The sequence below is a fragment of the Castor canadensis genome, chromosome 13 (assembly GCF_047511655.1).
Source record: "Castor canadensis chromosome 13, mCasCan1.hap1v2, whole genome shotgun sequence".
Classification (NCBI taxonomy): domain Eukaryota; kingdom Metazoa; phylum Chordata; class Mammalia; order Rodentia; family Castoridae; genus Castor; species Castor canadensis.
The window spans coordinates 38,048,716-38,071,523 of record NC_133398.1 but is presented as its reverse complement, the minus strand read 5'-3'; the positions used below and the strand labels follow the sequence as shown (position 1 = coordinate 38,071,523).

General features: G+C 37.9%; 1 protein-coding gene across 1 annotated transcript in view; it reads left to right on the top strand.

The window, feature by feature from the left end:
• LOC109677506 (phospholipid-transporting ATPase FetA-like) overlaps positions 1-22,808 on the top strand; it is a 99,345-nt gene that overhangs the window by 8,632 nt on the left and 67,905 nt on the right. The window contains exon 3 of the mRNA XM_074051522.1: positions 6,370-6,450. Within this exon, the coding sequence (XP_073907623.1) occupies positions 6,405-6,450 (46 nt within the window). The 5' untranslated portion in view covers positions 6,370-6,404. The remainder of the gene's footprint in view (positions 1-6,369; positions 6,451-22,808) is intronic.

Below are 22,808 nucleotides of genomic sequence, written 5' to 3'. Positions count from 1 at the left end.
TCCCAGAGTTGATTTTAAGTGTCACTGGATAATATGGTGGTACAGCAATTGCCTTGATGAAGTTATCAGCAAGCGACATCTTGTAATGAGTATTGTTCAGAAAGGTTTTCCTTGGGCTGATATTTTAAATAACCTTACCTACTGTTGTATTGTCTCTTTATTCATTTTCCTATTTTTTAACCTGTCCCCTATTTAGAAGACACAGAAATGAATTAACATGGTTCCACTTACTAGTCTGACAGAGGAGATAAAATTCTAAAAGTAATTATAGCACAAGGAAAAAAGAATAGTTTTGGGAGAAAAAAACCCAACAAAGTGTTGTGGGAGTTGAGAGACGGAGTAGATTATTTTTTGCATGTGGGAGTATAGGAACTTTATTGAGAAGTTCCTCGAATTTATGTTGATCTTTGTAAGATAGCCTTGGAAGAATTTGAGTTGAAATAGAGAAGGTTATAACTTTTGGAATGAACAGAATGAACAGTGGCACATATGAAGAAACATGGGCCATGAACAGGTTAGTTTGGATAAAGGTAAATAGTAGGAGAGAAAGATGAAAGAGTAGTTTGGGTTCAAATTTGAGCATCTTGAATGTGAAGCAGAGCATACCTGAATTTTGTTGAGTGACCTAGCAGAAGCCACTGAAGGTTTTTGAGTTAGTTGTTAAGAAGATACCAGACACTGCTTTTGGGAAGCAGTGTATAGATTATAAAAGTTGGAAGCAAATAACAAGATTGGATTCAGGAGGAAAGTATAAAAAGCCTGAGATGATATTGGTTGGAACAGAAAAGAGGTAGTAATAGCTTCAAGAGACTCTCTGATTGGGCTATAGATGACTTCACAGAAGGAAAAATGTGATGTGTGTATTTCATGAGCAAATTACAGAATAGTGAGGCAGAGAAAAAGATATGCCTAAAATCAGGGAAGGTGAGGAACATCATTTTAGAACATGTTTTTTTGAAGATGTTAGTGAGGAAATATCCAACTGTATGAATTCAGGACTAGAAATAAAGTTTTTAGAGTCACGACTAGAGATGTGAAAGAAAGATGGTCTCATGACCATCACTCAGGAAAAGCACATTGGGGAGAGAATAAGGATAAGAATAATGCTTTGGAGTGAGAGAACCTAGTATGTGTAAGACACTATAGGAAATGCTTGCTATACCTTATCTTAAGTAATCCTTACAACCAAAGTAAGTGAATGTATTCATATCAGAGGTGAGAAACTGAAGTTCAGAGTGATTATCTCATTAGTCCAAGGTTGTACATTTGATAAGTAATGGTTCAAGAGTTTAAATTGGGTTAGCAGAACTTCATGACATCACACAGCAAAGCAGTCAAAGAGATAGTGGGAGAAAACCCAGGAGAATTCACTGTCATGAAAACAAGACAGACAACTATCTTAATGAACTGTTGAGAAACTATGAGAACAGAAAAGACTGAGATGAGAAGGTAGAATGTCTTCAAATGATTCACTAGTGATTCTGGCCTTTTCTGGGAATTTGTGTGACAGCGAGTTAGGAAAATTGGGAGAGGCTGCTTAAAGGCTTTGAACTGCACCTTTGCCTAGCTAGCTAGAGGTTGAATTCCTATATACAAAGTATATTTTAACTTACTAAAAACACTTCATATATAAAATGATTCCCTGAAAAATAGAGTTAACTTGTAAAATCTTATTGGCCTGAAATATGTCACTGTCCTTATGATATCAATATATTACCAAAGTATACAATGAAAAGAGCATTAGCCACATAGTCACTCATACCTGTCGCTAGTGACTAGTGACTAGTGAATCACTAGTACCTTCTGTTTTGATTTGTTTTGAGGCAGGATATCACTATTAGCCCAATCTGACCTCAAATTCATGTTCCTCCTTCCTTAGCCACCCCAAATGCTGGGATTACAGGCATATGCCACCATGCCCAGATCAGATTCATACCTTTGATGCATGTTTTCTTAGTTGTTACAAGAGAATAGCTACAGTTTATTCTCATGGTCTCTACTTTGTTTTCAGTGTACCACAATTAACTTTACTAAGGCTATCATCTCACTAGCTATCATCTCACTAAATTTATGGTCTCTGTCCTTATCTCATATGACCTGATATCAGCTTTTTCCTTCTCTTCTTCAAGGCATCTCTCCTGGAATACCTCAAGGCTTTGTACCTGTTTTTTTTTTTTCTTTTTCTGTAATTGATCTCACTTCCAAAGCTTTAAATACCATCTGTACACTTATGACTTCCAACTTCCTATCTTCATGCTGAACCTCTCCCCCAGAATTCTAAACTGGTATATCCAGCTGTCACCAGTCACCTCTACGTTAGATGTTTTAAAGGCAGCTTAAACTTCATGATGCCAAAACCTAACTCCTGATTTTCACCCCTTAAACCTCATTCTTCTTCCATCTCAGCTAACAACAACTTTCCAGTTGCTCAAGCCAAAAAACTTAGTGTCACTTTTGACTACTCCATTTCTCTTACAACCCTTTTTTAATCCATTAACAAAATCTATTGACTCTACCGTCAGATTATATTTAAGATCTGGCCACTTCTCACAACTTCTAGGTTCCCATCCTAGTCCAAACTACTGTCACTGCTTGCTGAAATTACTGCAGCAGCCATCATCTGACCTCCCTGCTTCTGCACGGTGTTTTCAGCGCATCAGTCACAGTGATCATTGTAAGTCAGGTCAGAGAACTCTTTTGCTCCAGACCCTCCAGTGACTTTCCATGACATAAACAATAATGACCCGCAAAGACCTACACTTTCTGTGCCTGCCCCACCCAACCTCTCTGGCAACACATTTCTCTTGTTTCTAACCTTTAACCGTACTTCCTTCCTTGCTGCCCTACAAATCATCAAACATGTTCCTATCTTAGGACTTGCATTTGCACTCTCTCCCTCAGTTTCATAGTTGCTCTCTTTGGGATCTCTGACTGAGCATCACCTTCTCTGTGAGACTTTCTCTGGCTACCCATTTTAAATTGCACCCACAGCCAACCATGCTCCCTCTGTCTCTATTCTCTGATGTATAGGGAATACATCCCTATATACCTATAATGGTGTTTAATAAATATATATAACTTTCTTCCAGTGGTCCAGAATCATATATCCAGTTGCCTACGTGATACTACTTGATATATCAAAACAACCATGGTCTACAATTGATATATTCACTTTAACTGTACAGTTCTTTTTGTTGCTATATATTTAACTGGTATAAAGTGTATAACAAATGTGTAAGTTGTAAAGAGTTACAATAACATAGGCACAAGAGTAGCCTGAGGCTCTATTCTCCATCCTCTCTCCTTCCTTCTTCCTAATCTCTCTCCTGAATTTTGTAAATTTTTTTGGTGGTTCTCGGGTTTGAACTCAGGGCTTCACTCTTTCTAGGCAGCTGTTCTACCCCTTGAGCCACTGAGTTTTGTATTTTTCATTGGCTACACAGTCCCAAAGAAAATGTTTTGCTGGTGTGTATACCTAAAAATGGACTTGCTGGGTTGTAGGATAAGTGCTTCATCAACTTTATTAGGTAAGGCCAAATTATTTTCCACAGTGGTTTTCCAATTTCTAATACCACTAACAAGAAGATATATGTTCTAATGGTTCCATTTTCTTTGTAACACAGCATTACAATTTTTTACCAACATGGCAGATGTGCATATTACAATTTTAAAATATTGCTATTAATTGACTACTTTGTGTCAAGCACTGTGGCAGGCAGTTCCATGTATTACTTGATTCAATTCTGTCACAACTCTTCTGTCTATCTCAGCCTCATAATGGAGGCTAATGCATTACTTTGTTTTTAACATATAATTACTCCTAAACCTCTCTTTGACAAATTTATTCCTTAATCACTTTCTCCATCCTGTACCCCTCTAATTTATTTCCTTTTTAAAATTTTTTTGTTTTTATTTTTTATTTTTTTGAGTCAAGACCCCATTATTGTATCTCAGGCTGGTCTTGAATTTGTAATCTTCCTACCTCTGCCTCCTTAGTGCTGGGATTACAAGTGTGCACCACCATACCCAGATATTACCTGTTTTTTTGAGGGGGGACAGTACTAAGGTTGGAAGTCAAAGCCTTGTGCTTGCTAGGCAAATGCTCTGTCACTTGAGCCATACCTCCAGCCCTTTTTTACAGTAAGTTATTTTTTAGACAGGGATTTGCTTTTTGCCTGGAATGGCCTGGGATTACAGTCCTCCTCCCTATGCCTTCAGGGTAGCTGAGATTACAGGCATGACTATAACCATACCTGGCTTATTTGTTGGAATGGAGGTCTCACTAACTCTTTTCCTGGACTGGCCTTTAACCACAATCCTCTTAATCTCCACCTCTGGAATAGTTGGAATATAGGCACAAGCCACCATGCCCAGCTCCTGTTTTTTGTTTTTTTTTTTTTAAATTCACATTTTAGAAGAAAATTGAGGCAGGAAATGGTTAATAATGTTCCCCAAGTCATAATTAGTAGCACACCATAACATAAAAGCCAATTCTGTGCCTCCTAATCCTATTTTACGCCATCTTTTCCCATTTTTTTTCCATACCCCATTTCTTTCTCCCTTTCCTCGAATTCTTCCACTCTTCCTCTGAGTTTAAGAGCTTAAGTATTCCCTCCATTGGCTTCCATGTAATGTGTGTGTGCTGACACTGGGTGAGTGCCTGGTTCCAGCTGGTCACTACTCAAGCCCCCTCACTGGCCATGTGCTCTATTCATGTCACATTTTAAGCTGTGCTGGTGGTGGGGATTTGACCAGCTGCCTTCTGAAAGCTGCTGATGGCTCTGTAGGGATTGGAGATCATCCAGAACTTGAAGCCATCCATTCCTGACTCTATTTTCGACAGTAGTCAGAATCCCAGGCCTACTGTGGGGATGGAGACAACCATGGGTTGGACTGGGTGCCTAGAGAATGATTGTGTTAGAACTGCTGACACTGATTAGGGAAACAGATTCTATTGACAGAAGAAAGAGATTTGCCTCAGGTGGGAGTAAAACTCTTGTAGCCTACAAACACAAATTAACTTTGTTTGCCTTGCACAGTATTTGATTTTCTTTCTAAAAAATCTGGATACTTTTATAGGAAGCATATAATTTTTCACAAGTTTGTCATAATACTCAACACTTTGTTTCCTGTAGTTTTATGCCTAGCTTTATAGGTATTTTCAGCCAAGTTTTCTAGTCTTGGCATATCTGCTTAGGGACTTAAGGGACCTGAAAGAAATTAATTAAAGTAAATATACTTTATTTTCTTAGTTGGGTTAAGGATGGTGAATTAGCTTCCTTGTCACTGTGACAGAAGGTCTGATGTAAACAATGTAAGGGAGGAAGGATTTATTTTGGCTCACAGCTTCAGAGAGTGAGTCCAGGGCTGCTTGACCTCATTCATGGGCATAACATCATGGTGATAAGAATGTGTGGCAGAGGAGGGCCTTACCTCATGGTGGACAAGAAGCAGAGAGCAAGGAAGGAACTGGGGACCAGGTGTAAACTTCAAAGGCACACCCCCCAGTGACCTAATTCCTCTAACTAGGCCCCACCTCCTAAATTTTCTAGAACCTCCCAAAATAGCACCACCAGCTGGGGACAAAACATTCAACACATGAGCCTGTGGGGGACTTTCGTATTCAAACCATAGCAGATGGAGAGAAAGAAGGGAAGAAAAGAAAGACTTGTTTGTAGAGTAAACTCATGGGAATTGATAAAGCATAATTTTCAAAGATTAAAAAACCCATAATTTTCATATGAAAAGAAGTTATCAAAAGTTTTATTTAATTAACTAGTGAGAGAACCAGTAAGATATTAAGACCACTTCAAGTGAAAATTTAGGAGCTAGGTATGTATAAGTTTATTATAGGTAATTTAATAAAGAAACACTACAATTTCCAAATTATATATAAAACTAATTAATATCATAAAATGCAGTAATTCATAACCTTTGGAATTATCTTTTCCTTCCAGCATAAAATATTTCTTTCTCTACTGGATAAAAATCTACATGTTAACCTCTGCTCTACATAGTTATAAATAGTCCAGACAATTTGAAAAATAACCAAAGATGTAAGTCTCAAACTGTATTAAAAGATCAGCCAGTAATTTCTTTCACCTATTTCTAAGTATCACATGTATTTTTCTGACACACTGTAGTCATCAATAAACTTGGTTGCCAGAAGGTGAAATCTGCTTCCCAAGCTTTGAAAACACCTTTATGATGAGGAGAAATGAAGTGTATTTGAAAATCTCACAAATATATGTTAGGGGTGGATTATTTTGGATTCCAGAGATCAAGTTCCAAGTTTCACAAGCACGTGTTTAAATAAAACGGTATCAGCATGAGAAATTCTCATTCCAAATCTTTTTATTTTCTTTACAGTGATTCCATGGTATTGTAGCTGGTACTACTTTGCAATGTCTCTATATGAAAGCCAAATTGAGGACAGACGATATGGAGTTGGTAAGTGGATTCAGGAAAGGAAGTTAAATCTGTATGTTCTCATTATTGCTTCTGAAAAGCATGTATGCTTGTGCACATAAATAAATAGGCCAGCCTACCAATCAAACTACCAAGCTACCAATTACAAGGAAGGGAAATATATTTTGTGGAAGCAAATACTTTATATTTACAAGTACAAGCTCCCTTGTTTTGCCATCTGAGAATTCTAATTTGAGCAGTTAGTTACAATCTCTCGTCTTTGATACTTTCTAGTATTTGATAAAGCTTATATTGCTTCCTTTCTCATTCTTCACAACTACCTTCTAGTAGAAAGAGGTAGTCAATGTGAAAAAAGTTATTGAGACATTTAAGGTCCTTCCATGCAGCCTTTTTGTGGCCAGAACAAATGAATCTGGCTATGTTGTTAGGGAGGATTTCCATATCACTTCTATGATTTCCTTTGGTAAATCATTACTCCAAAGGGAACTGGAGTAATCACATACAAACCATCTTTCAGAATGGAACTGCCTGACATGAAAAAAATAAAATTTAAAACTTCTGACATGAAATTTTTAAAAAGCAAGCCAGAATGTACTTCCACATTTAGGCTTCCTTTTGAGGAATGGGGAAGGTGCAGAGAATGAAATTAGTTCATTAAGGACCATATTATACCTTCTTTACTTTCTGTCATTGGGCAGTTGTCTGATTACTTCCAGGAGGGAGCCCATTCCACAGGTATAGACCCCAGTTCCAGAAGGAGGAAGTCAGGAAACACTCATTTAAGGGAAAGCCAGGGAGTGTTCTACTCTAATGAGAACCAAAGGAGAGACGGATGAGGCTAATTTACCAACTTCTTCTGCATCTTTTTGTAAGTAGTATGTTCCAGATAAGTGAAAACTGTTTTTACCATCAATAAAGGTTGATTAATTTAATATGCAATAAGTGCTATGAAGTAAAGGTCACATGGTCATATAATGATCAAGAGCATGAGTTCCAGAGACAGTGATCTAGGTACAAATCCTAGTTCTACCATTTACTGTGTTATCTTAGACAAATCTCCTAATTTCTCTGTGCTGCAGTTACTCATCTCTAAAACAGGGACCATAATAGTGCTACCAGTAAGGTTGCTGTGAAGGTTAAAAGAGGTAATATTTGTAATGCATTTTGGACAACGTCTGATATATGGTAAACACTTGGTAAATGATTGTGCAAAAATTATCTCTAAGAGCTGGATGCTTTTAATTCTTGAAGGTAATTGAGGAGTTCAATGTTTACAAATGTGGGTTATTTCAAAAACCAAAAGTTTTACCAAGGAAAAAAGGACAGAAACCAATTTTCCTGTCATCAATCCCTTCAGATAGCTAGAACTACCTACTGCAGGTGGAATTAATGTCTGCTGTTTTGAGTAGAAAGCAATTAATATTGGTGTCCCCAAGATTTTGTCCTATTTGTCCAAGCCAACAAAATAATAGTGGAACCCCGATAATTTGGCAGGCATCACTATTCCGAATAATCAGGCCTATTCTTGTTGGAAAATTTATAGCACACAGGGTGAATACTGACAAATTCCAGCATCTTACTTACCTACCCTTTCTATCTTCTACCACTTTTTTAGTTCAGGCTTTTATCATTTCAAGTGTTGACTATTATAGCAATCTTTTTAGTGTTTTTTGTGTCTGCAGTCTACTTCCCTGTAACTCTATCATATTAGTTTTTTTTTTAATTCCTGTTTTATCACACTTTTTACCTGTTCAAAAATCTTTCTGTGATTCCTTATCATCTATCAGATAAAATGTAAGGTTTTGTCTAACCTTGTGGGCCTTTCTGATCTTGTTACCCACCTCCTTTAGATTTTTCCTACTTCCTGTGCATCATACATGTCTATTCTCAGCACCAAACTCTTCACTGAACTCTTCCTATCTGCACACCTGTCTCCTCTGTTGCTAATCACCCTATTTTTATCTTTTAGGTTTAAAATTGAGTTCTTCTCCATAAAGCCTTCTCCATCATCTCTGCCCCTTCTTGAATTCCTATAGTGTTTGTTTCTACTGTTAAAAAAAAAAAGCCAAAAAAAACCCCCAACTATATTGAGATATAATTCACATGCCATAAAATTCTTCCTTTTAAAATTTTTAATATATTTACAGATCTCTGTAACTATTACCATAACTTTATTGGAACATTTCTACACATACTCACCCAAAAAAACTATGTCCCTTAGCAGTCACTTTCAATTCCTCTTGTCCCCCAACCCTGGAAACTACTGATCCACTTTCTGTCTCTATGACTTTGCCTGTTCTGGACTTGACATATAAATAGCATTATATGGTGCCTGGGCTGTAGCTCAGTGATAGAGAGTACTTGCTTAGCATGTGCAAGGCCCTGGGTTTGGTTCCTCCCAGCACCAAAAAAAAAAAAAGAAGAAGAAGAAGAAGGATAAGCAAGGTCATATTACATGTGTGCTTTTGTGACTAGCTTCCTTCACTTTATGTTTTCAAGATCCATCCATGTTGTAGTATGTACCAGTTTTTCTTTCTTTTTTATGGATGAATAATATCCCATTGAATGTGCCACAATTTACCTGTTCATTACTTGATGGATATTTGTATTGTATTTATCTTTTGGGTATTATCAATAATGCTGCTGTAAATATTTGTTTACAAGTTATTATGTGAACATAATTTCAGTTCTCTTGAATCTTTACAGTTCATTTAAAATCTTTATTTTAACTTTTTAAGGTTTTTGGCAGTACTGGGATTTGAAGTCTGGGCTTTGCATTTGCTAGGCAAGTGCTCTACCACTTGAGCCACAGCCCCAGCCTTTTTTGTTTTAGGTTATTTTTCAGGTAGGGTCTTGGCATTTTTGCCCAGGATAGGACTGTGATCCTCCCATCTACAGCCTCCCACTCAATTGGGACCATAGGCATGCACTACCACACCAGGCTTATTTATTGAGATGGAGTCTCACTAACTTTTTGCCCAGGTTGTCTCTACCCAAGATCCTCCCTGTCTCTGCCTCCTGAGTAGCTGGGATTAAAGGACTAAACCATGGCTAAAATCTTATTTACATTCCATTTTGAACTGTTGCTTTGCTGTTTTGCATATATGTTGTGTGGTTCTACTAGATTATTTGCCTAGCACAGTACCTACAAAACTCTCATTTCAGAGGTTTTTAATATATTCACAGAGTTGTGCAATTATTGCCACAACTTAATTTTAGAACATTTTCTTTACCACCCTCCAAAAAACCCCATGTCCATTAGCAGTCACTCCCAATTTCCCTCTTCCCTTAGCCCTGGCAACCACTAATTCACTTTCCATTTCTATGGATTTACCTATTCTGGACTTGACATATAAATAGAATCATATGAGCCTGGAAAGTTTGTAAGACTGTCTCATCTATTATATTTCTCCTTTCCTTTCCCCTTACCATCCATACACTTCTATAAATATCACCATCATCAACACCACTACCACAACACAGTAATAATAATTACTATTATAATATTTAATAGTAATTAATTTATTAATTAAATTAATATATTAATTTAATATATACTATTATAATATTTGATATTTAATTATAATATTAATTATAATATTTAATTACTATTATAATATTTAATATTTGATAATTACTATTATAATATTTAATATAATAATAATTATTATTAACAATGATGGAGAGATGGTTAAATAATACTAAGTAATACTTCATAAAGGTGAAGTAAACCTGTATGTATTAGCATGGAAAGATCTCTAACACACAGTGTGAAAAGAAAAAAGCAATGTTCAGAGCTATGTATTCAGTAAGATCTTACTTGTTTTAAATACATACAGCTGTGAGAGTGTACATATATATATGGGTGTAAATGACCTGGAAAAGAAGGACCCAAAGGATATATAGTAATATATTAACAGTGATTTCCTTGGTGAAAATATATATATATATTACTTTGAGTATTTTTTTAAATCAATAAAAAGAAAATAGCATAATCACAAAGGGAAAATAAGTTGGAAAAACTAAAAGGAAAGGACAGAAAAGGGAAAAAAGATATCAGGAAGGAGGAAGGCATAGATATTGTAGCACATAGAACAAAAAAATTAGTCAGAGCCTTAGAAATATAATACTCTATAGTAAAACATTCCAATAAACACAAAAAGCAGACATTTAGGTTGTACAACTCTGTGAACATACTTAAACCCACTAATTTGTACATTTTAAATAGTGGATTGTATGATATATGTTATATCTCAATATGTGATAAAACCAGACAGCTAAAGTTTCTAGATTAGCTTTTGGAATTACCTTTCTTTAGAAAATTTAAAACAGTAGAACTAATATTTAGAAACCTTTACAAACCTAAATAACAGAGGCAAGATTTCAGATAAACTAAAGGATTCCTAGTTAAATTTGAATTTTAGATAAACAATGAATAACTCTTAGTGTAAGTGTGCCTCATATGATATTTGGGATATGATTATTTTGGATCTCTATTTTTTTATTATTAAATCTGGCAACCCTAAACAGAGGGGATTAAGTTTTTAATTTCTTGCTGTGAAATTGCTTCTTTAGTTTCGCAAAGCATGTTGTTTCTGGTGGCCTTTAATATAACTTTCCTGATCCGTGGTTCCCAAGCCAGGGAAGGTTTTTTGACTGAGCAGCACTGGAAGTGATGTCTAACAGTTCAGCCAAATGGGAGCTATTTTACTTTTCCACATTGATGAGAAATCATGGGTTCTATGTTCCAAATGAGGTGAGAATGGCAAAATGGAGCGCCCCTCCAACTTCCATGGGGGAGGGGCCAAGATGAATGACAGTCCCATCAGCCTTGGCATCAGAAAGGAAAGTGGAAAGACCTAAGAATTCAGAGGAGCCTGGGGTTGGATCTTTGATTTCCAGCACTTCCTAGGTTATGTCCCACATACCAGTGTTTATAAGACCCTATTAATCAAGTAGGATTTTTTCTTTTTGTTTTCATGACTGTTTTGATTTGCTGTAGTCTTCTTGTTGCTGAACTTGGAAGGAAGAATCAGTGAAACTCTAGGGAGAGTGGGGCAGAAGCACATGAGAGCCATGATAGTTCAAGGACTGCATTTTTTAGGACACCCATGACTTTAGTGAGCTTCCTCTCCAGACTGTACTTGACATTATACTCTATATACTCTGTGCAGCCATGCTGGACATCCACCTGTTTTCTGACTTGCACATACAGAGGTCAAACAAAGAATTTGCCTTACCTGAGGGTCTTCTAAGCCTAGCTGCTCTGTGATTATGTAGACCTTCTCACAGGGAAGAAATGATTAGCCTTCATTGGCAGAACCTCTTTATAAGTATCTTTCCACTTGTGTGTTTGTCCAGTCACCAAATCTTTATTAAATCCAGGGCTTTAATGCCGAGCTAAGCATGGGACATAGAGAATTTTAAAGGAAAGAAAAAGGAATAAGCTGGGCTATGGTGGCACATGACTATAATCCCAGCACCCTAGAGGCTGAGGCAGGATGACCTAGAATTGAAGGCCAGCCTGGGCTATATAGTGAGACCCTGCCCCCCAAAAAAAGAAGAGAAGGAGGAAGAGGAAGAAATAATCATCCCCATCTTTTTAAAATAAAATTATGTATTTATTGTGTACTTGTTTTGAAATATATGTACATTGTGAAATGGCTAACTCAAACTAACATGTAGTAAGTACCTCACATAGTGATCATTTTTGTGGTGAGAACTCTTAGATCTACTCTTAGCATTTTCGCAATATATTGTTAATAACTATAGTCACCATGTACAACAGATCTCTTGTTTTTATTCTTCCTATCTAACTGAAATGTTATAACCATTGACCAACACCTTCCAAACCTTTCCCTTGCCACTGCCCTAGCCTCTAGTAACCATCATACTGGTCGGCCATAAAAAAGAAGGAAATTTTGTCATTTGTGACAACATGGATGAACCTGCAGGACATTACGTAAAGTGAAATAAGCTGGCACAGAAAGAAAAGTACTGCATGATCTCAGTTGTTATATATGGAGTCTGAAAAAGTGGATCTCACCTGGGCATGGTGGTGTTGCCTGTAATCCTAGCACTAAGGAGGCTAAGGCAAGAAGATCAAGAATTCAAGACCAACTTGGGCTAAATATCAAGACCCTGTATCAAAAACGAAACTAGACAGAAGGGAGGGGGAGGGAAGAAGGGAGGAATCTCATCTGGGCATGGTGGTGGTATCTGTAATTCCAGCACTGGGGAGACTGAGGTAGGAAGATGGAGAATTTGAGGCCAGTTTGGGCTACATAGTGATGCCCTGTCTCAAATTTAAAAAATCAGAGTAGAATCTTCAAAAACCAAGAAAGGTAATTTCTTTCTAATCTTGTGAGCCATGAGCCAAGGAGGACCTTGAAGAAGGAGGGCCAGAAGAAGAGCTTCAAAGTAGACATTCAGGACAATTCTGAGCAGAGGAGTTATCAGGGCTCACTCTCTAATGGGACAAATTCTATGGAGACATAGCCTGGGAATTACTAGAAGTAGTAAGAGTAAAAGGCTTAGCAACAGTGTCAGCCTTCAGTCTAAATTCTATGTCACCTGGTGGCCTAATATCCAGGTTTAAGAGAACTGGGAAGCACTTACTCTATATTATCTAAGTAATTCAGGCATCTTCTCTTCCAGGAATCCTTGTGCATCCCACTTGCCCTAACTTCTGTCCCTTCTTCTGTGCACCTCTAACCCCCTAAGCTCACCTGTATCACTGCCCTGATATTAGATTGAAATTTTCTTTTATACTTGCCTCTCCCACTCATATTAGAAGACTGAAGATGGTCAAGGGTGATGTTTTCCTCATCTGGTAACCCTAAGACCTAGCACAGGGTCTGACCACTACCAAGAGCTCAATAAATGCTTGTTAAACTAAGAAAGACTTGAACAGACTACAGGAACACTTCACTCAGGACAGAAATATCTATTGATTGTATATCAACTTCAATATATTATATAGTTAGCCTCTATATCTGTGGGTTCCGAAGCATGAATTCAACCAACCATGACTAAAAATATTTGAAAGAAAAATTGCATTTGTACTGAACATACATGGAATTTTTTCTTGTTGCTATTCCATAAACAACACAATATACTAAGTATTTATATAGTATTTAAATTCTATTAGGTATTATATGTAGTTTGGAGGTGATTTAAAGTATGCAGGAGGATACATGTAGATTAAATGCCAGTGCTACCATATCTGTCTAAGAGACTTGGACATCATGGATTTGGTACCTATGGGGCCCTGGAGACATTCTCACACAGATACTGAGGGATGACTGCATAGGCTTAAAACTTTTTCATAATGTGCTAACAGGCTCACTGTTTCTACTAGCTTTTGACACCTCTATGTTTTTTGTTTGTTTGGGGTTTTTTGGTGGTAGTACCCCAGGTAGACCCTGGGGTTTGAACTTAGGGCATTCCACTTGCTAAGCCCTCCACCACTCAACACCTCTATATTTTGATGGCGTTTTTTTCAGGTATTGTAGTTAGTAGACTAAACTCCAATAATAAATTTACTTAAAGCCTGAGACTCTGTCATATTCATCTTTTTCTCCCCCATAGCATCTAGCACACTGACTTCTGTGCAGTAGATACCCAGTGATTTTTTTTTTAAGATTTGTGCATTTTAATGAATGAAAATTATACCTTAACAAAGTACTAAAATATAATAAAGGGGATTTACTTGTTCTATGTAACTGGATGTTGATACTCATAGAAGCCCTCAAGTAGTCTTGACTCATCTGTTTGACAGTGCTGTCCGAATTCTAATTATTTTCCATTTTTCCCATAAGTCTTCTGATGTGTCAGCTTCAGCCTAAGCCTGGCTTACCTTTGTATTCACCATATGCTACCATCAACCTTCTTTTCTTTGTCAAGATGCTAAAATAATTACTTTTGCAAGGTCTTTTAAAAGTGGGAGAACATTTCTTCTTCCCTTTTTTTTATTTTATTATTCATACGTGCATACAAGGCTTGGGTCATTTCTCCCCCCTGCTCCCACCCCCTCCCTTACCACACACTCCTCCCCCCTCTCTCTCCCCCCACCCCCTCAATACCCAGCAAAAACTATTTTGCCTTTATTTCTAATTTTGTTGTAGAGAGAGTATAAACAATAATAGGAAGGAACAAGGGTTTTTGCTAGTTGAGATAAGTATAGCTATACAGGGAGTTGACTCACATTAATTTCCTGTGCGTGTGTGTTACCTTCCAGGTTAATTCTTTTTGATCTCACCTTTTCTCTAGTTCCTGGTCCCCTTTTCCTATTGGCCTCAGTTGCTTTTAAGGTATCTGCTTTAGTTTCTCTGCATTAAGGACAACAAATGCTAGCTAATTTTTTAGGTGTCTTACCTATCCTCACCCCTCCTTTGTGTGCTCTCACTTTTATCATGTGCTCAAAGTCCAGTGCCATTGTTGTGTTTGCCCTTGATCTAATGTCCACATATGAGGGAGAACGTACGATTTTTGGTCTTTTGGGCCAGGCTAACCTCACTCAGAATGATGTTCTCCAATTCCATCCATTTACCAGCAAATAATAACATTTCGTTCTTCTTCATGGCTGCATAAAATTCCATTGTGTATAGATACCACATTTTCTTAATCCATTTGTTGGTGGTGGGGCATCTTGGCTGTTTCCATAACTTGGCTATTGTGAATAGTGCCACAATAAACATGGGAGTGCAGGTGCCTCTGGAGTAACCTCTGTCACAGTCTTTTGGGTATATCCCCAAGAGTGGTATGCTGGATCAAATGGCAGATCAATGTCTAGCTTTTTAAGTAGCCTCCAAATTTTTTTCTAGAGTGGTTGTACTAGTTTACATTCCCACCAATAGTGCAAGAGGGTTCCTGTTTCCCCGCATCCTCGCCAACACCTGGTGGTGGTGGTGTTGCTAATGATGGCTATTCTAACAGGGGTGAGGTGGAATCTTAGTGTGGTTTTAATTTGCATTTCCTTTCTTGCTAGAGATGGTGAGCATTTTTTCATGTGTTTTTTGGCCATTTGAATTTCTTCTTTTGAGAAAGTTCTGTTTAGTTCACTTGCCCATTTCTTTATTGGTTCATTAGTTTTGGGAGAATTTAGTTTTTTAAGTTCCCTATATATTCTGGTTATCAGTCCTTTGTCTGATGTATAGCTGGCAAATATTTTCTCCCACTCTGTGGGTGTTCTCTTCAGTTTAGAGACCATTTCTTTTGATGAACAGAAGCTTTTTAGCTTTATGAGGTCCCATTTATCTATGCTATCTCTTAGTTGCTGTGCTGCTGGGGTTTCGTTGAGAAAGTTCTTACCTATACCTACTAACTCCAGAGTATTTCCTACTCTTTCCTGTATCAACTTTAGAGTTTGTGGTCTGCTATAAGATCCTTGATCCATTTTGAGTTAATCTTGGTATAGGGTGATAGACATGGATCTAGTTTCAGTTTTTTGCAGACTGCTAACCAGTTTTCTCAGCAGTTTTTGTTGAAGAGGCTGCTATTTCTCCATCGTATATTTTTAGCTCCTTTGTCAAAGACAAGTTGGTTATAGTTGTGTGGCTTCATATCTGGGTCCTCTATTCTGTTCCACTGGTCTTCATGTCTGTTTTTGTGCCAGTACCATGCTGTTTTTATTGTTACTCCTTTGTAATATAGTTTGAAGTCAGGTATTGTGATACCTCCAGCATTGTTCTTTTGACTGAGTATTGCCTTGGCTACTCATGGCCTCTTGTGTTTACATATAAATTTAACAGTAGATTTTTCAATCTCTTTAATGAATGTCATTGGGATTTTGATGGGAATTGAATTAAACATGTAGATTACTTTTGGGAGTATCGACATTTTTACTATGTTGATTCTACCAATCCATGAGCATGGAGATCTCTCCACTTTCTATAGTCTTCCTCAATCTCTTTCTTCAGAAGTGTATAGTTTTCCTTGTAGAGGTCTTTCACATCTTTTGTTAGGTTTACACCTAGGTATTTGATTTTTTTTGAGGCTATTGTAAATGGAATTGTTTTCATACATTCTTTTTCAGTTTGCTCATTGTTAGTGTATAGAAATGCTAATGATTTTTCTATGTTGATTTTATATCCTGCTACCTTGCTATAGCTATTGATGATGTCTAGAAGCTTCTGAGTAGAGTTTTTTGGGTCTTTAAGGTATAGGATCATGTCATCTGCAAATAGGGATATTTTGACAGTTTCTTTACCTATTTGTATTCCTTTTATTCCTTCTTCTTGCCTAATTGCTCTGGCTAGGAATTCCAGTACTATGTTGAATAGGAGTGGAGATAGTGGGCATCCTTGTCTGGTTCCTAATTTTAGCGGGAATGGTTTCAGTTTTTCTCCATTAAGTATAATGCTGGCTGTAGGTTTGTCATATATAGCTTTTATAATGTTGAGGTACTTTCCTTCTATTCCTAGTTTTCTTAGAGCTTTTATCATGAAATGGTGTTGGATCTTATCAAAGGCTTTTTCTGCATCTATTAAGATGATCAAGTGGTTTTTGTCTTTGCTTCTGTTAATGTGGTTTATTGCATTTATTGATTTCCGTATGTTGAACCACCCCTGCATCGCTGGGATGAAGCCTACTTGGTCATGGTGAATAATCTTTTTGATGTGTTGTTGAATTCAGTTTGCCATTATTTTGTTGAGGATTTTTGCGCCAATGTTCATTAAGGAGATTGGCCTATAGTTCTCCCTTTTGGAGGTGTCTTTGCCTGGTTTTGGGATAAGTGTAATACTGGCTTCATAAAATGTGTTAGGCAGTTTTCCTTCCCTTTCTGTTTCCTGGAACAGTTTAAGGAGGGTTGGTATCAGTTCTTCTTTAAAGGTCTGATAGAATTCAGCAGAGAATCCATCAGATCCTGAACTTTTCTTTTTGGGGAGACTCTTGATTGCGGCTTCAATTACATTTTTGTTATAGATCTATTCAGGTGATTAATTTCCTCTTGGTTCAGTTTTGGATGGTCATATGTATCTAGAAATCTGTCCATTTCTTTAAGATTTTCAAATTTATTTGAATATACGTTCTCAAAGTAGTCTCTGATGATTTCCTGGACTTCCATGGTGTTTGTTGTTATCTCCCCTTTTGCATTCCTGATTCTACTAATTTGGGTTTTTTCTCTCCTCATTTTAGTCAGGTTTGCCAGGGGTCTATCGATCTTGTTTATTTTTTCAAAGAACCAACTTTTTGTTTCATTAATTCTTTGTATGGTTTTTTTGGTTTCTATTTTGTTGATTTCAGCTCTTATTTTTATTATTTCTCTCCTTCTATTTGTTTTGGGATTTGCTTGTTCTTGTTTTTCTAGGAGTTTGAGATGTATCATTAGGTCATTGATTTGGGATCTTTCAATCTTTTTAATATATGCACTCATGGCTATAAACTTTCCTCTCAGGACTGTCTTAGCTGTGTCCCATAGGTTCCGGTAGGTTGTGTTTTCATTTTCATTGACTTCCAGGAACTTTTTAATTTCCTCTTTTATTGCATCGATGATCCATTCTTCATTAAGTAATGAGTCATTTAGTTTCCAGCTGTTTGCATATTTTTTGTCTTTACTTTTGTTGTTGAGTTCTACTTTTACTGCATTGTGATCAGATAGTATGCACGGTATAATTTCTATTTTCTTATATTTGCTGAGACTTGCTTTGTGCCCTAGGATATGATCTATTTTGGAGAAGGTTCCATGGGCTGCTGAGAAGAATGTATATTGTGTAGAAGTTGGATGAAATGTTCTGTAGACATGAACTAGGTCCATTTGATCTATTGCATATTTTAGATCTTGGATTTCTTTATTGATTTTTTTGTTTGGATGACCTATCTATTGATGATAATGGGATGTTAAAGTCTCCCACAACCACTGTGTTGGCGTTTATATATGCTTTTAGGTCTTTCAGGGTATGTTTGATGAAATTGGGTGCGTTGACATTGGGTGCATACAGGTTGATAATTATTATTTCCTTTTGGTCTATTTCCCCTTTTATTAGTATGGAATGTCCTTCTTTATCTCATTTGATCAATGTAGGTTTGAAGTCTACTTTGTCAGAGATAAGTATTGCTACTCCTGCCTGTTTTCGGGGGCCATTGGCTTGGTAAATCTTCTTCCAGCCTTTCATCCTTAGCCTATGCTTATTTCTGTCAGTGAGATGGGTCTCCTGTAAGCAACAAATTGTTGGATCTTCCTTTTTAATCCATTTCGTCAAGCGGTGCCTTTTGATGGGTGAATTAAGTCCATTAACATTAAGCGTTAGTACTGATAGGTATGTGGTGATTCCTGTCATTTAGTTGTCTTAGTTGTTTGAAGGTTTGATTGTGTGTACCTAAGTTGAGGTTATTCTCTACTGTCTTGCTTTTTCTTTTCCTGTGGTTTGGTGCTGCCTGTCTTTTCATGGTTAAGTTGGGTTTCACTTTCTGTGTGCAGAATCCCTTGAAGAATCCTTGGTAGTGGTGGCTTTATGGTCACATATTGTTTTAGTTTCTGCTTATCATGGAAGACTTACTGCTCCATCTATTTTGAATGATAGTTTTGCTGGGTAGAGTATCCTGGGGTTGAAGTTATTTTCATTCACTGCCTGGAAGATCTCACCCCACACTCTTCTTGCTTTTAATGTTTCTGTTGAGAAGTCTGCTGTGATTTTGATGGGTTTACCTTTGTATGTTACTTGTTTTTTCTCTCTTACAGCCTTCAATATTCTTTCCTTAGTTTCTGAACTTGTTGTTTTAATGATGATATGTCATGGGGTAGTTCTATTTTGATCTGGTCTGTTTGGTGTCCTGGAGGCCTCTTGCATCTGTATGGGAATATCTTTCTCTAGATTTCGGAAATTTTCCGTTATTATTTTGTTGAATATATTACACATTCCCTTCGCTTGCACCTCTTCTCCTTCTTCGATGCCCATGATTCTCAAGTTTGGTCTTTTGATGGAGTCGGTAAGTTCTTGCATTTTCTTTTCACAGGTCTTGAGTTGTTTAATTAATAGTTCTTCGGTTTTTCCTTTAATTACCATTTCATCTTCAAGTTCTGAGATTCTGTCTTCTGTTTGTTCTATTCTGCTGGATTGGCCTTCCGTTTTGTTTTGCAGTTCTGTTTTGTTCTTTTTTCTGAGGTTTTCCGTATCCTGGCTGTTTTCCTCTTTAATGTTGTCTATTTTTGTCCTGAGTTCATTTATCTGTTTATTCATCGTGTTCTCTCTTTCACTTTGGTGTTTATACAGTGCTTCTATGGTTTCCTTTATTTCTTCTTTTGCTTTTTCAAATTCTCTATTTTTGTTGTCTTGGAATTTCTTGAGTGTCTCCTGTACATTTTGGTTGACCCTATCCAGTATCATCTCTATAAAATTCTCATTGAGTACCTGTAGTATGTCTTCTTTTAAATTATTCTTGTGGGCTTCATTGGGTCCTTTGGCATAGTTTATCTTCATTTTGTTGGAGTCTGGATCTGTGTTTCTGTTCTCTTCATTCCCCTCTGGTTCCTGTACTAATTTTTTGCTGTGGGGAAACTGGTTTCCCTGTTTTTTCTGTCTTCCCATCATTGTCTTTGGTGTTGTTACTGTCTCTGTACTGTGTGCAATTAAGTATTTTCTAGCTTGTAATAATAACAATGGTAATATTTAGAATGGAAGGGTGAGCTGAGATGGAAAGCAAGAAGTTAAAGAAAGGGGAAAAACAAATACACAGACAAGAAGGAGAAAACAGAACAAGGTATCAGACAAGAAAGTTTCAAAGGTATAAACAGGAGTGTTAGTGTACTAATCAACAGTAAGCTGAACAGACATTAGAGAGACAGAGGATTGAATATAAAAAATAAAAAAATAAAAATAAAAATAAAAAATAAGTAAATGAAAGAAATCTATATATAAAAATGAATTAAAATAAGATGAAAAATAGAAAATTAAAAAAAAATAAAAAAACCAAAAAACCTCCAAGTTCAAATGCAATGAAGTTTCAGTCTTAATAATTTGGATGTCCGTCTCAGTCTCTAATCCTGGAGATGGTGCCTCAGATGTTGTTCGGTACTTGTCTCATCAAAGGGGACACATAAAGTAGAACAAAACTACACACACACACACACACACACATACACACAAAAACCCCACCAAGTGCCCCAAGTTCAAATGCAATACAGGTTCAGTAAGTTTTTCAGCATGCAGGTGTAGTTCGGTTGTTCTCTCATCAAGGGTAGGGAGAAAAAGAAAGAGTCTGGAGACAGTTCTGAGAATGGAATCTGCAGCTGTGGCTTGCCTGCCTGCTGCTGTCAGCCTGCTGTTGCTGGCGGCGTTATTTATGCAGATCTCTGGGGTGAGCTTAGCACTCACCTGGCCCTGCAGGCTTTGTTTGTTTAGAGTTCTCCTGTGCAGGAGCCTCTGCTACAGGCTTTCCCCTTTCCAAGCACTGGGAAAGGTGACACTGCACCCTCGTTGTCAGGCCTGAGTGTTTATTTACAGTTCATGTGGGAGGTGGGTCTTCCCCCCTCTCCTGTGGAGTTTTCCTCCCACCGCCACTTTCACAAGCTTTCCTGCTCCTGATTACTGGGCGGTGCTGTTGCTCCTGCCAGCTGCCATGTTTGTTTACAGTTCACGTGGGAAGTGGGTCTTCCCTCCTCTCCTGTGGAGTTTTCCTCCCTATGCCACTCTCTCAAGCTTTCCTGCTCCTGGTTGCTGGGTGCACACCCCCGTTCCTGCCAGAGCCTTCTGGCTTGTTTATTTACAGTCCCAGGAAGGATTCCCTTCCCCCAATCTTCATTGCTCAGGGCGCCCCACCCTCTTTCCCACATGTCTTTATTGTCCTTATTGCTTATTACTCAGTTTCTCTTTTTTCCCTGGGTGGAGGTCAGTCTGTCCAGGGGGCTATGCTGCTCTGGCCCAGCAACCAGAGTTGCTGGTCTGTGGGAGTACTGCGGTACCGCGAAGTTCACCTGGACTGCGTCTTCCCAAGCCGTCTGGGCGTGGGTGACTGGCAGCCCAGGGACTCTCTTAGTTTCTCCGTTTAACGTGAAGTGGAGATTCTCTGTGCTGGCTGGAGGTGTGGAGAGGTCAAAGTTATGCCTCTTCTCAGTGATTATGCCTGCAAAGTGTGTCTCCAGCGTCTCTCCAAGATTTCACTATAGGAGGCTCGCTTTCTTCTTCCTCCCTCCAGCCGCCATCTTGCTTCATCCCCCAGTGATTTTTTTTTTTTAGGTAGGGTTTTGCTGGATACCAAGCTGGCCTTGAACTCACTATATAGTCCAGGCTGGCCTAGAACTCTCAGTACTCCAGCCTTGCCTCCCAAGTGCTGCAATTACAGGTATGCACTACTACACCTGACTCCCAGTGATGATTTCTTTAGTGAAACAAGTGTCTTTGGAAAAACAGTCTGTTTTTCCTCTGATATAATAGCACAATCAACCCAGAAGACATTTGTGACCCTAAACAGTGACAAGATCTCTCCCCACCAGCAAGCAAGCAATTCTGAGGCAACAGACATCTCTAATTCAATTCACTTATAATACTCTCTTCCTAGATTGAGGGCTTGGCTTAACTGTCCCTACTTCAGACCCAGTTACAAGTCGAGGCCTCTGGAACTTATGACTGACAAATTGGGGTTCTTATGACCTCCTTTTCATGGGTGATGAATTTGGTAGAGCAGCTCATAGAACTCAGGGAAACACTATACTTTTGCTAAATTTTCACTGGTTTATCATAAAGGACATTTTAAAGGATACAAATAATAGCCAGGTGAAGAGCTATATAGAGTGAGGTATAGAAGGGTCTCAAGTGCAGGATATTCCATCCCCATGGAATTGGGGTACTTTGCCCTCCCAGCACACAGATGAGTCCTCTTTTACCTTCTTGCCAGCCTCTACGTGTTCAGCTTGATTGTGAATGGACTGGGTGAGGAGCCTAGCAAAGCCTTTAGACTCTCTTGGCCACTATGCCATATTCCTGCCTCCAGGGTATGAGGCAGGACCCCTCTGGAATGAGAGTCTTCTGACCTACTATTAGACAAAGTAGGTCAGAGAGTTTCTTTATGGCCAGCTCTAAGACTGAAAACAGGGGGGAAGAGTAGAGTTTCTATGACTTGCCTTGAGGAAGAGAAATTCTAGTTTCTGTAGCCTGCATGGGGGAGGGAGTTAAGAGCCAGAAACCATGGACAAAAGCCAAAAAAAATGTATATATATATATATATATATATATATGTATATATGTATATATATATGTATACATTAATATTATCAGTGGATGGTCTCTGAAGGTTCTGGTTAGAAGATTTTTAGGCATTTGCATCCCATGAGAGAATTCAGGCAGAACTTAAAAATGTAAGTGAAAGTGACAGTAAAGTTTGTTGAAGGTGAGGGGAAAACACTGTAAGAGAAAGCAGTGGACTCCAGCCAAAATCTCCAG